This window comes from Oryzias latipes, chromosome 18 (assembly GCF_002234675.1).
Source record: "Oryzias latipes chromosome 18, ASM223467v1".
NCBI lineage: Eukaryota > Metazoa > Chordata > Actinopteri > Beloniformes > Adrianichthyidae > Oryzias > Oryzias latipes.
In genome coordinates this window covers 21,304,017-21,315,943 of record NC_019876.2, presented here as the reverse complement: position 1 = coordinate 21,315,943, position 11,927 = coordinate 21,304,017, and the positions used below count along the sequence as shown (strand labels likewise).

Sequence of the window (11,927 nt, the reverse complement as noted above, 5' to 3'; positions counted from 1 at the left end):
TATGAAGCACGTTGGCGGTCTGGTGGAGGGAACCCACAGGTGCACGAGGAGAACCCAGCCGGGATTCAAACCAGCGCCGCCAACCACCATAGGAGAAGCCAAACATTCACTACACAGGAGGAAGGTTCAAAATGGGGTGGGGGGGGGGGGGTAAGACTTGAAGACCCAAATCAGAAGTTTGAAGGATATCAATCTGGAAGATGGATCTGAACTAGATTATAGTCAAAACAAAACTCTGTCTGATGTTTATTTAGCTTTTTCTTTTTTTAGCATTTTCAGACCTGTAGAGATTTAATCCTCTGGATTATTTTGTTCAACACAGACCCACAAACAGAAGAACCTGAGCTCTCTTCCTAAAAGTTTATCTTCATGCAAATGTCACTGGATGACTGATTATCCAAACCAGTAAGCTTGATTGCTGCATCATCCTGGTCCCGCACACATAAAGGTCAGTGTATCTATGTGGATCATGGATCGAGCTCTGTGGAAGCTTCTCTTTTTTGGTTTGTTCTTCATCTGATTAAATACTCAAAAAACTGACGCTCTATGTTTTTGATAAACATCCGTTTTTCTCCCCCAGGGTCCTTTTTTCTGGTTGTGGACATTTCACATCAGATTGGTAAGAAATCTTTAAAATCCACTGAATGAGTTTAGGTGTTTTTTTGTTTGTTTTTCCTGTATTTCTACTTCAGTTTCAACCTAAATTAAAGTATCAGGATTTTTTTTTTGCTCATTCATATTCACTTTTGTTTATCATTTTTTCAGGTCCCACTCCAACGATCTTTTGATCTATTCTTAAAACATTCCAAGGTCTTTTTTAAACATGATTATGCCATTTTTTAGCCACACTGTAACCCTTGTGCTACCCTTGGAGTTGGGTCATCTAGACCCACTAGACAGTGCTCTGAACCTTTTTTCTTCAATGATTTGTGATCTTCACTGGTGTCCATGGATTACATGAAATCTTTCCACCTTTATCCACCTTTGTCATGGTAGGGAGAACACGTCAATGTAAGGATCGGGTCATCTTGACCCCATAGGATAGCACAAGGGTTAAAAATGACTTTTAAGGAAGTTTAAGTTTTTCCTTGAACCTGATCCCAGCCTTTCCATAGTCCAAGGATGAGGTGGTGGAATGTTCCTCCCCTGAACCGCAGGTTCGGTCATTTTAGTTCAAAAAAACTAAAGTAAACTTGTTCTGTTCTGGATCAGTTAATATAAACAAATCCTTTGCACCTGGGTACGTTCAGATCTATCAGTTCCACCATGAAGTCAGTTTTAAAAACAAATGGTTTTAATTATTTACCCAGACACCATCAGCTTCCTCCGGCAGTACGTTGTTGTGTCTGACGTTGGGAGGACCTGGGAAGATGCTGAAGCGTACTGCAGCCAGATGTATGACGGCATGGCCTCCATATCTGGGCCAGAGGACATGAAGGAGATCAGCAGCATCCTTACTCAAAACTTCACATACCGGCTCTGGATTGGTCTGTATGATGCCGTGGATAGCTGGAAATGGTCGGATCCACAAAATGGCGTGAAGGTGGGCGATTACCGGCCTTGGCAGGCAGGTCTGCCAGACAATGTGGGAGGGATGGAGAGCTGTGGCGCCATCTCTAGAGACGGCTACTGGAGAGATTACACGTGCACCTCACTGTTGCCCTTCCTCTGCTTCAATGGTGAGCACAGACAGGTCAAGGCCAGGGTCAAACATGGACCCACCTCTAACGTTTGTTTCTCCACATCCAGTTCAGCAGAACAGCTACGAGCTACAGCTTGAGACGAGATCGTGGCTGGACGCTCAGAGCTTCTGCAGGCTGAACCACGCAGACTTGGCGAATGTGACAAGCCCAGCAGAAGGAGAGAAGGTGAAGGCCTTGCTGCAGCGTGACGGTGTGGAGCAGGCCTGGTTCGGCCTGCACCGGGACTCCTGGGTGTGGACGGACGGCAGTGCCACATCATACACCTCGTGGTTGGCTGGACAGCCCAACAACGCCGGAAGATCACAGGGCTGCGTTTACATGGAAAAAGAGAAGTGGAACGACTTCCCCTGCACAAACCAATACTACGTCCTCTGCCAAAGTAAAGCTACGTTCACACTGCCCTCAGCTAAACGCGTATAAACGACCACTTTCAATGAAAAGTCTATGCAAAAACACGTAAAAGCGCATTTTGGTCTTCTGCATATAAAACTTGCATGTAGCTATGGAGATTTTTAAGACCGTTTCACGGTTCTATGTCCAAAACACATGGTCTATGAAGACACGCTGAAAGTTAAACCAGGTCAGACTTTGACCAATCTGATTTGGTAGCGATGTATGGATGGACGTCCTTTTTAATTCATGGAAGTGCAAACCGTTTATAAATTGATATTGAAGGAGAGATTAATAAATGTGGTTTGTTCCCGGCTGAAACTATAAAACACCAAAACGTATAAATATATTAGAATAGAGCTGTGAAAGAAAAAGCCTGAAGCAAGATTCACGAGATACCACTTTGACATTTCACACCAAGGCTCCTTTAGGTGTAGGTGGCAGACATGCGTTAGTAAACAGTAGAAGAAGAAAGAGACGAAGAAACCCCTCCCTGCTTGTCCACTGCAAACACCAGGAGGGATATGCATGTTCAAGATCCCGCGTTTAGCGCGTTCCTGAACACGCGTTCCGTGTCTAGTGTGTCTGCAGCGTAACGCCTAACTTGTTTTCTTCAACCATGAATGAAAGACAGCAGGGCTAAAATCCCTCTGTTTGTCAAAATCTACTGAAACATTTGTTAATGATCATTAACAGATCTGAGTGGGTCAGACTCCTCCTATTTCCTGACAATCAGTGTTAATCTGGAAGAGAAATGATGCAGCAAACACAGAATCAATAGAAATTCTGAAGATCCTGAACATTTCTGAGCCTCTCTGCATTTTAGGTTTGTCTTTCTGAAGTTACAGTTTCTGAAAGAAAAAAGTGTGGCTGTCTAATTTTTAGGTTTTATTCTTAAAAAAAAAAAGGTTCAGAGAAAAATTTCAGATATGAATTTCATGTGAGCTGAATGTTTCTGTTCTGGCTTTTAGAGCTGTTTCCCAGACGGAAGAGGTTTGTGCTGAAACTGGAGCTCAGCTCTGACATCAACCCCAACCTTCCTTCAGTGAGAGAGTTTCTGCTGCAGCAGGTGAGGCGTGACATGTGCACAAACTCACATGCCACGGTCTAACACGTGAACACAGGTGTGACGCATTCCACGCTAACTCTGACCTGTACAAACTGACTTAGTTCTGGTTCCCCTCACAGCTGCTCTCATGGCTGGCAGACTCGGGACTCACGGACGTGAAGGTCAGCTGGAGATGAACGCGTCTTCCTGTAGACGTCATGAGCAGGACGGATGTACAAACAAACCACTAGAAGATGAATCTGCTGCTTTTCTCTGAAAAATAAGAAATTGAGCAAGGGGCTGCGATGCGTTTCTCATTTGAGATGTCCTCCTGCATAAAACAGTTAATTAAATATATCTGTGTAAAGCACAAAAAGTTTGATCTTTTCTTTTCAAACTTCTCCTCTCCTGCAGCTGAGCAACCATATAAGATCTGACTCCAGACCCAAGTCAGGGCTCCCAAAAAACACACATCATCCTTAAGGCCAGGCACATATAGCACCCTAGGGGTAGCATGAGTAGTGTCCTGGTTGATCAACTCTGTAACGGAGAAGTAACAGGTCTGTGGGGAACAGAATTCTTGTTTGTCTGTGGGAGAAAAATACACATTTTCTACATCATTACACAAATACTTATAATAAATCAATGTAACTTCCTGGATTCTTTTTTACATTCTGTCTCTCACAGTTGTGTATCTATGATGAATATTACAGACCTCATATCTCCTCCAATGGTACAAATTTGTTGAATGACATACTTTTTGGCGTCTGCATACATACACCTAATTGCTTATATTGCTTTTCAAAAGTTGGTAAAGAAACACACACATAGTGAATGTTCTGTTGTTTTATTGGACATGGAGGTGAAAACAGGAAGATAACAAGCTCAGACATTTATCTTCTGACGTGGAATCTGCAGGTCGGTGGGGAGCTGGTCCTAATGGTTCATCTGAGACATGAGCCCCTCCAGTTCCGGCCGTGCCTTAAAACGAGCCTGGAAATCTGCCTCTGTGTGCTGGGAGGAAACGAAGAATGAGTTTGTTAAATCCAACATTTTCTCCACTGGTTGAACTGCACAGACAAGAAACTAGATGTGATAGAATAAAAAAAGGATTTTCTGCTTCAGCTGAAGGATACAGGCTATGGAGTCCTATACTGTTCATAATTAAATAAATAAATATTTAATTCAATAAATAAATATGACCTCATGCAAATACACAATCAACCAATAAATATCTCATAAATATATAAAAAGATCATGAAATTGTAATAAACCTGCACACAGATTTTAAATTAGCCATTATATTATTCAATATATTTCATGTTGCTTTAAAAACCTGTTCATTATTTAAAACAGCATTTTAAAATATTCATTTTATTCATGTGGAATATTATTATAATTCTACTTCTTTTTTCAGAACCTTGGATTTCAAAATCAATATTTTCCAAAGTAGCTTTGTTTTATTTCATGTTGCTGTTTTTCACAATGGCTGATTTATTTCATGAAGAGCTTTTTCAGCAGAATGGGTCTTTCTGTCAATCAGTGAAAGTGGGCGGGATCTAAACGCTCATTGGCTCATCGACTCATATTCCTCGATACTCGCTCAGCGGTGTGCCAGAGAGATGACATATTTCGGCGATATCCGCGCGGCTTTGCTGACATTTGATACAAACTATCTGTCTGCAGCAAAATATGCAAACATGGACGACTCTGTTTTTGTAGTTTGAGGGGTTTGTGTGGACCAAAAGGAGCTCCGGTTGTCCACGTGTCCAAGTTCCCCGTGAAAGACTGTCACGTCATTCACTCAGCTTCCTTTGCTCTGCAGGTAACAGCTCTATGGCAAGCCATGCCATACCAGCTCTGCTGTCTGAGCTAACAGATCCAGTCTGACGTTATCGTGCCTTATGTCGGCTCGCAGGAGGGGGCGAGCTGGCGGACCGACAGAGTCAGAGCAGGCAGCAGCGGATAGCGGAAGCAGCATGCTCGGGCCTCCTGAACCTTATGATATTTTTTCTATTTTCATTGAGACAATGATTATAAATCAGGTCCTCTGTTTTTTTCCCCTCTCGGGGAAAATGTTGAACTTTACCTGCGAAAGTTTCTCTTTCTGGCTGTAAAACGCAGCGGAGATCCGGGGTTTGATTTGGGGTTCACTTCCCCGTTCAGATGCTTCCAGAGCGGGTTATTAAAAGATTCAGTCTCTATACTTTGGATATACTTTTTTATTATTAGTTTTCTGGCGAACTGAACAACAGACCCTTAACTTGCGCTCACACATACACACCTTTGCGCTGGGCTCTCTGATTTACACGTAATTTTGACGTAGTTTGACTGCAGGACCTGAAACAGAGCCTCTCTGGGATGATCTCATGAACTCAAACATGGAAACATTGTTATCGTGTGGAACTATTCAAAATAAATAAACCTGATCTCTTAACATTCTCCATGTGCATTGATTGTGCATCCATGCATTTTAAGTGAGATAAACACAGGTACAGCTCCATGTGGCTATCAGGCTAAAGCGTTGGCTGCTAGCTCCTCCCACACGTGGCATGGTGTGTTTAATGAACTCCAGTTCATAGAAGTTTTGTGGAACTCCAACGACCACTCAGCCTAACTTAGACCACTACTAGATGTTCATGAGAAAATGAAAATTGCCGAACCGACCACAAAATCACCCGAATTATCCACACTCGCCCAAAGCCCTTTTTATCCGCAAATTTAGAGCCAAAACTGCCCAATTTCTGGTAACACTGTTTAGGTGCATACTCCCCCTAGTGTTGAGGAGTGGGCATCGCGCCGTCACGTTCGCTGAAACATCTTCGACCGATGTAGTCAGGGTGCTGCTGCTCATGTCTGAGTAAAGGAGTAGCCAATCACAAAAGTGTCTCCGCCTTGTCTGGTTTGATTGACAGACTCATTCTTCTAAAAAAGCTCTTCATGAAATAAATACGCCATTGTGAAAAACAGCAACATGAAATAAAAACAAAGCTACTTTGGAAAATATTGATTTTGAAATCCAAGGCTCTGAAAAAGAAGTAGAATTATAATAATATTCCACATGAATAAAATGAATATTTTAAAATAGTGTTAATAATAATGAACAGGTTTTTCAAAGCAAAATGAAATATATTGAATAATATAATGGCTAATTTAAAATCGGTGTGCAGGTTTTTCACAATTTCACGATCTTTTTATATATTTATGAGATATTTATTGGTTGATTGTGTATTTGTATGAGGCCGTATTTATTTATTGAATTAAATATTTATTTATTTAATAATGAACAGTATAGGACTCCAATATTTATTTATTTAATTATGAACAGTATAGGACTCCATAACAGGCTACAGGTGATCCTGAAGAGCTACAGAGACGATCCCTGTTACAGATTATAACTTAAATATAAATGTTGAAGTGCTGCTTCAAACATCCAAATCTGTCTGCTGTAAGTCTCAAGCTACGTTCACAACGCCCTCGGCAACACGCATTCAAGCAACCACTTCCACTGAGAAAAAACTATGTAAATGCATGTTTGGACTTCTGCATTCCTTCCCACATCATTACATCTACAATTATTAATTGTGGTTTGTGCCCAGCCGGAATTCTACGCCACCAAGTCTTTCATTCATCGGAATAGAGCTGTGAAAGAAAAAGCCTGGAGCAAGATTTACCAGATTTACAGTGCTTTGACATTTCACACCAAGGCTCTTCCAACTGCAGGTGGCAGACATGCGCTAGTAAACAGTAGAAAAAGAAGAAGAAGCCCCTCCCTGCTTGCCCAGTGTGAACACAGTGGGCTAAACCCGCATTCAAGAACCTGTGTAGAGCATTTTCTTGAACGCGCATCGCATGCCTCGTGTCAACGGAGCATCAGAGAAAATGAAACTGTTAAGGAAACTGCAGCTGACTGGACCTCCAAAGGTAAACTACATCCGCTTTTGGTTTTCCTTTGTCTGGTTTATTTGTACGCCGTTCCCTCCCTCCCTCCCTCACTCGCTCACTCATCTTATGAACCCACAGAATCTGTTTTAGGGTCACAAAGTTGCTGGAGCCAATCTGGGGAAAACTGTAATAAAAACATGTCATAAAGCCACTTTTTTAGTTCTATTTTGCTCTGTTACTGCGTCATGATGTCACAAATTTAAATGAAAATACCTCAATCTGAGGCTTTTTACAGTAATTATTAAAAGTGTTTGCAATTTAAATAGATTCATTAATTAGAGCTCATGATTAATGAATCGCACAAAAAATATTAATGGCATTACAGCACTAAATATAAGTCATATTTAAAAGCTTTTGAAATGTGCTTCATCTTTAATGTTTTAAATCTACTTTACTATGTCAAAGTCTTGACAACTTACAGCTACTTAATGGATTCATTTTTACATTTTTATTAAAAATCTCTACTATGTTTAATGCTTTGAAATCTGCTTTATCTTTGTTATTTTAACATTTCTTGATCTTCTCCAGTTGTGTATTGTAATCACATTTGAAGATGACTCATTTCTTTATATTATGAAGATTCTTCATCTTGACCTTTTTGATCAGCTTCAGTTCTCTTATTTCAATACTGTTGAATCTTTTAAAAGCTTCGTCATCTTAATTATTTCTCATCTGTAACATTTCAAATATGCTTCATTTGTAACATTTGTCTTCGTCTCTGAACATTTGAAAATGGATTTCCAGAACAACTTGAGCAAAAAATAAAACCTGTAAACCTTTGTGCTCTTTTTTGATATGTGTTTCCTTCGCCTGTCAGGGAAACTAAAGTCATCATTTCTCAAAATATCTGTCAAAATAAGTGATGACGGATGTGTTTCCATGCCAACGCACCTCCTTCACGCAGAGCTGAACTCCTTCTGGCTGATTCCTCAGAAGAACATCCATGAAGATGGGACTCAGCGCCGCGTTCAGGCTGCTCAGCTGGAAAAGTCAAGCGTTTAGCTCCTGTCAGAACATGGAAGCTGCATCTTCTCAAGGTTTACCTGGACCACCCGCTGGTGAGTCTTCAGGACGGCGTCCACGTACGTCTTGGTTCCCTGCTCCTGCATCAGCATCACCTCCATACTCTTTGTTGGCAAAGCGTAGCTGAGCGACGTGAAGAACAATGTGAGACAGAAGAAGGAGCTGCAGTTCTTCTAATTAAGGTGCTTTGTCAGAAAAAAGGAAGCAGCTCCGTCTGCAGCCTCACCTGTCTGCCACCTTGATGCCCAGCCGGTTGCAGAGGTTGTGCACGTACTGTGAGTAATGTTCCACCAGGGTCATGTCATGGCCGGACACGTTGACGTTGAGAGTGCCGTGCGCCGTGCTGGTGTTTGCCAGGATCTGCTTCATCTGCTGCTTCTCCTTCTTCTTCTTAGGCTAAGGAGACATACATCACTGCCATACGTCACTCTGGCTGGCACCTCCTCGTGCACACAGACATAAACACATGGGATTACGCATCCAACAAATAAACTACTGAAACATTCCACCATGCCTGTGGAAGGAATGAGCATGTGGACTGAATGATTGTGTTTCCTGATATGTCCTTCATCACATTGAAAACTTCAGTGAGGGCAGGTAGCAACCCCACCTGAGGCACGGCAGACAGAGCAGCCGTCCAGCCCAGCAGCCCCCCCCCCCGACAGACAACCATCCACAAGCGTAATAGACCCCCACCACAGGAACGGAGCGGGAGGTCACGCCCTCCGCCCAAGGGGCAAGGGAACAGAAATCGCACAGGGCAAGGGCCCCAATCATGCAGGGACCTGCACCTCCCCTCAGGTGTCCCAGGCCCAGACCATCCGAGACGTACACCGGCGCTCAGACGAGAGGCACGCCACCGCTGGGCACAGAGCCAGGGTACCCTGCCCCACCAGCTGACCCTCACCAACCACCAAGCAACCCCCTCCCCCCGGGAGGCCGACGACCCCACCCCAACCCTGCATAGCCCACAGGAGGCGCCTGGGCCGCGGGTGGTCCACTCAAGGCTGCTTTCAAGTGATGGGGTGAGGACTTCCGCCAAGCTCACACCTTATTGTCAAAAGTGGTTTCCATAGAAACAATGAATGACCAATCACTGCTTACTGACATTGTCTCCAACATGGTGACATCCTTATCTTGAAAACCTGGCGGCTGACTTGATTTCATTTGGTTGGGACCAGAAGTAAATGATTTTCTATGGGTGATGTCTCACTCATTCCGTAAATTTCTCATCTACAGACAATGGTTGCACTTGAGTCTGGGGTCAGACACCCTTAAAAATAAAATTAAACAAGGTTTGCAACTTTTACTCAAACCGGGAGGTTTTTAACTCATAAAGTACTGGTTTCCATCTGAGATTCGCTACAAAGGGCTACAGAATCTTTTTCAATACAGTTTTGTACTTAAAGTATACTCTTATAATCCAGCTGAAACTCTTTGCATGGATAGCAAAACAGCATTACCTGAAGATGAGCAATTTGTCTGTAGTTTATTAAATGGTTAAAAGCTCTTCTGCTGAACTGAAGCTCTTCTGAGAAAGGAAAAGCCTGTTTCCTGCAGCATCCCTTTCAAAACTGCTTCTAACCCTCACTTTATTTTGAAGGTCTCTGCCACATCCTGTAGCTCTGTCTTTGCCAGAGGGCAGTACTAGTTGTTGGTTTGGTTGGTTAGTTAGAGGGGGGTTGTTGCGGCTGTGACTCCTCCAAAACACTTGATTCCTTTTCTCTGATTCAATTAGACCTGACCCAACAGTGAACATTGGTTCCGGCATAAGAACCGCTGATGAACACATCGTTTCTGTTTTCCCCACACTATAGAGGGGTGGGGGGGCTGGACACAGACTTACTGCTTGTTTGGGTAAAAGGTTCCTCCACCTGCCGATGCTGTGGGTCGGCATGCTTCTGTGCAGCCGCTCATTGGCTGTAAGGACACAAAACAAACACTTAAACGAAAGGCCGTTTTACCAGCAATAGAGGTTTCTGAGGAACTCACGCCTCCCAGCATGATGGACGGGCGGAGACGGCCTGTGAGGAGAGAAGGACGGTAGTTGTAAAACACTTGCTGCTCCTCCCACACAAACATTTGAAGGGCTTTAATGAAATTCCATTTTCATAAGTTTGCATGAAAAATATGAATTCAACTGAACATGAAATCTATTCTAAAATCTCTGCTCATGTTCGGCCTGTAGGGGGCGCTATTTCCTCTCCTGCTGTATCTGCTTCCACTCTGAGGTCTTACCTGCAGGATGTGAGCGCCTGGCTCAGGACACACACCTGAAAATTGGGGAGAGATAGAGCAGAAGTTAAGCTTGATTGTGATAAAAATGACTATTTCCTTTATCCCGTTTAAACACGATAAGAGGGGTTAAGCCTGCCTTAATTCCCATCATGCCTTACTTTACCCTCTCTCCTGGTAGATTACAGTCCTCACAACGCCAAGCTAACATTAGAGGTACAGCAAAAATGGCGAGCAATATTGGAGCCATCCAGCCGTCCAGTTTTGAGCCATGTGCCAACTTGAACAAGGAAAACAAAGACGTAAATCATGGATCTATTTGTCTGCAGGTGGAGCCATCAGAATGGAGCAGAGCAGGGAGCTTGTGGCTCTCTGATTGCAGTTTGTGCGTAACAAATTTTCCTTCTGTTGCTGATTCACCACAATTTGAATAAGGAAATACTCAGAAATGTTATTTTAATCTTAATTTTTACCTTTATATGTCCAGAGATATGCCACAAGAACATTAAAAACACCAAAAACACAATTTTCATTGGAATAGGTTTTTAAAATGGGATTTCTTAATTTTATTTTATTTTTTAAATCGCTGTGAATCTGGAACAGACGCAAAAATACAGTTTAAAAAAGGTTGTATTTGTGACGAAGAATGCTCTGCTTCAATCAGATGACATCTAGATCCATGCACGTCTTTGTTGTCCTGGTCTGAGCTGTGCGGAGAGGGTTTTTAAAGGCTGGTTTCAAGGATGGTTCAAGGTTTTCTAAGCAACATGAACACAGGCTGAGCAAAGTACAGATTTATTATTTACCCAGGAAATGTCCCATTGAGATTAAGAATGTCCTTTTCAATGAATGGCTAGGAGAATTTGGGGAAACTCACTGGGTCGCTGACAAATGTTACAATAAATAATTATCTACTGAAAGTAACACCCACAGCCATGTTTGAAAGGTCACAGAGAAGAAATGAGATGTAAGGTTGAAGTGTGGAGTCCTGCCCCTGAGGTGAGGGAAAAATCATTTCATGAAGTCACATCTGAGTTTATGGTTAGATATTTTTGGGCTAAAGGTTGCCCAACTTTCCCTAGAAAGGGTTTCAGATAATGTGATCAGCCTGAAGTCTTCAGTCAGACCGCCTGTTTAAGGCGTCTGCAGCCTCTGACAGCTGTAGGTCGGTGTGCTTAGTTAGACCTTAGCGAGCATGTCTGCTTAATGTGACTCCATGTGCAATGATGAGTGTGCGAATGTTCATTAATGAAAAATCACTGGCATGGCAGAAAACATTTTGAATTTTTCAGATAAAGATCAAAATGTTTTTTAGCTTTGAAAATGAAAACATTAACCGCTAGTGAAACCCGGACCAGAGTGACCCCGAAACACCTGACCGACCTGTATCTTCCGGAGGACGGGGTTCATTCTCAGCCGCTCCTCGAGGATTTATTCACTAAAAATAAAAACGTAACCTCCACACCATGAGTAAGATTATATATAAATAAACAACGAACACACAAGAACCGCAGGTTACTGCACAGGAAAGGAAATGCTTTTTGTGTCCGTCGGAGGAACAATTCCCCAACAAACGTTCCGGA

General features: G+C 42.7%; 2 protein-coding genes across 2 annotated transcripts; one reads left to right on the top strand and one right to left on the bottom strand.

The window, feature by feature from the left end:
- Window positions 1-164: 164 nt before the first annotated feature.
- Window positions 165-3,487, top strand: LOC105356453 (C-type mannose receptor 2-like). Its single transcript, XM_023966261.1, has 5 exons — window positions 165-619; window positions 1,311-1,679; window positions 1,750-2,082; window positions 3,065-3,162; window positions 3,282-3,487. The coding sequence occupies exons 1-5, from the start codon at window positions 547-549 to the stop codon at window positions 3,336-3,338; spliced, it is 930 nt and encodes a 309-aa protein (XP_023822029.1). The 5' UTR covers window positions 165-546; the 3' UTR covers window positions 3,339-3,487.
- Window positions 3,488-3,972: 485 nt separating this feature from the next.
- Window positions 3,973-11,916, bottom strand: mrpl48 (mitochondrial ribosomal protein L48). Its single transcript, XM_004079947.3, has 8 exons — window positions 11,728-11,916; window positions 10,348-10,382; window positions 10,102-10,133; window positions 9,956-10,029; window positions 8,336-8,505; window positions 8,130-8,232; window positions 7,978-8,067; window positions 3,973-4,155 (listed from the first exon to the last, which is right to left on the bottom strand). Exons 1-8 carry the CDS (start codon window positions 11,752-11,754, stop codon window positions 4,078-4,080), a joined length of 609 nt encoding a protein of 202 aa, XP_004079995.1. The 5' UTR covers window positions 11,755-11,916; the 3' UTR covers window positions 3,973-4,077.
- Window positions 11,917-11,927: the final 11 nt, after the last annotated feature.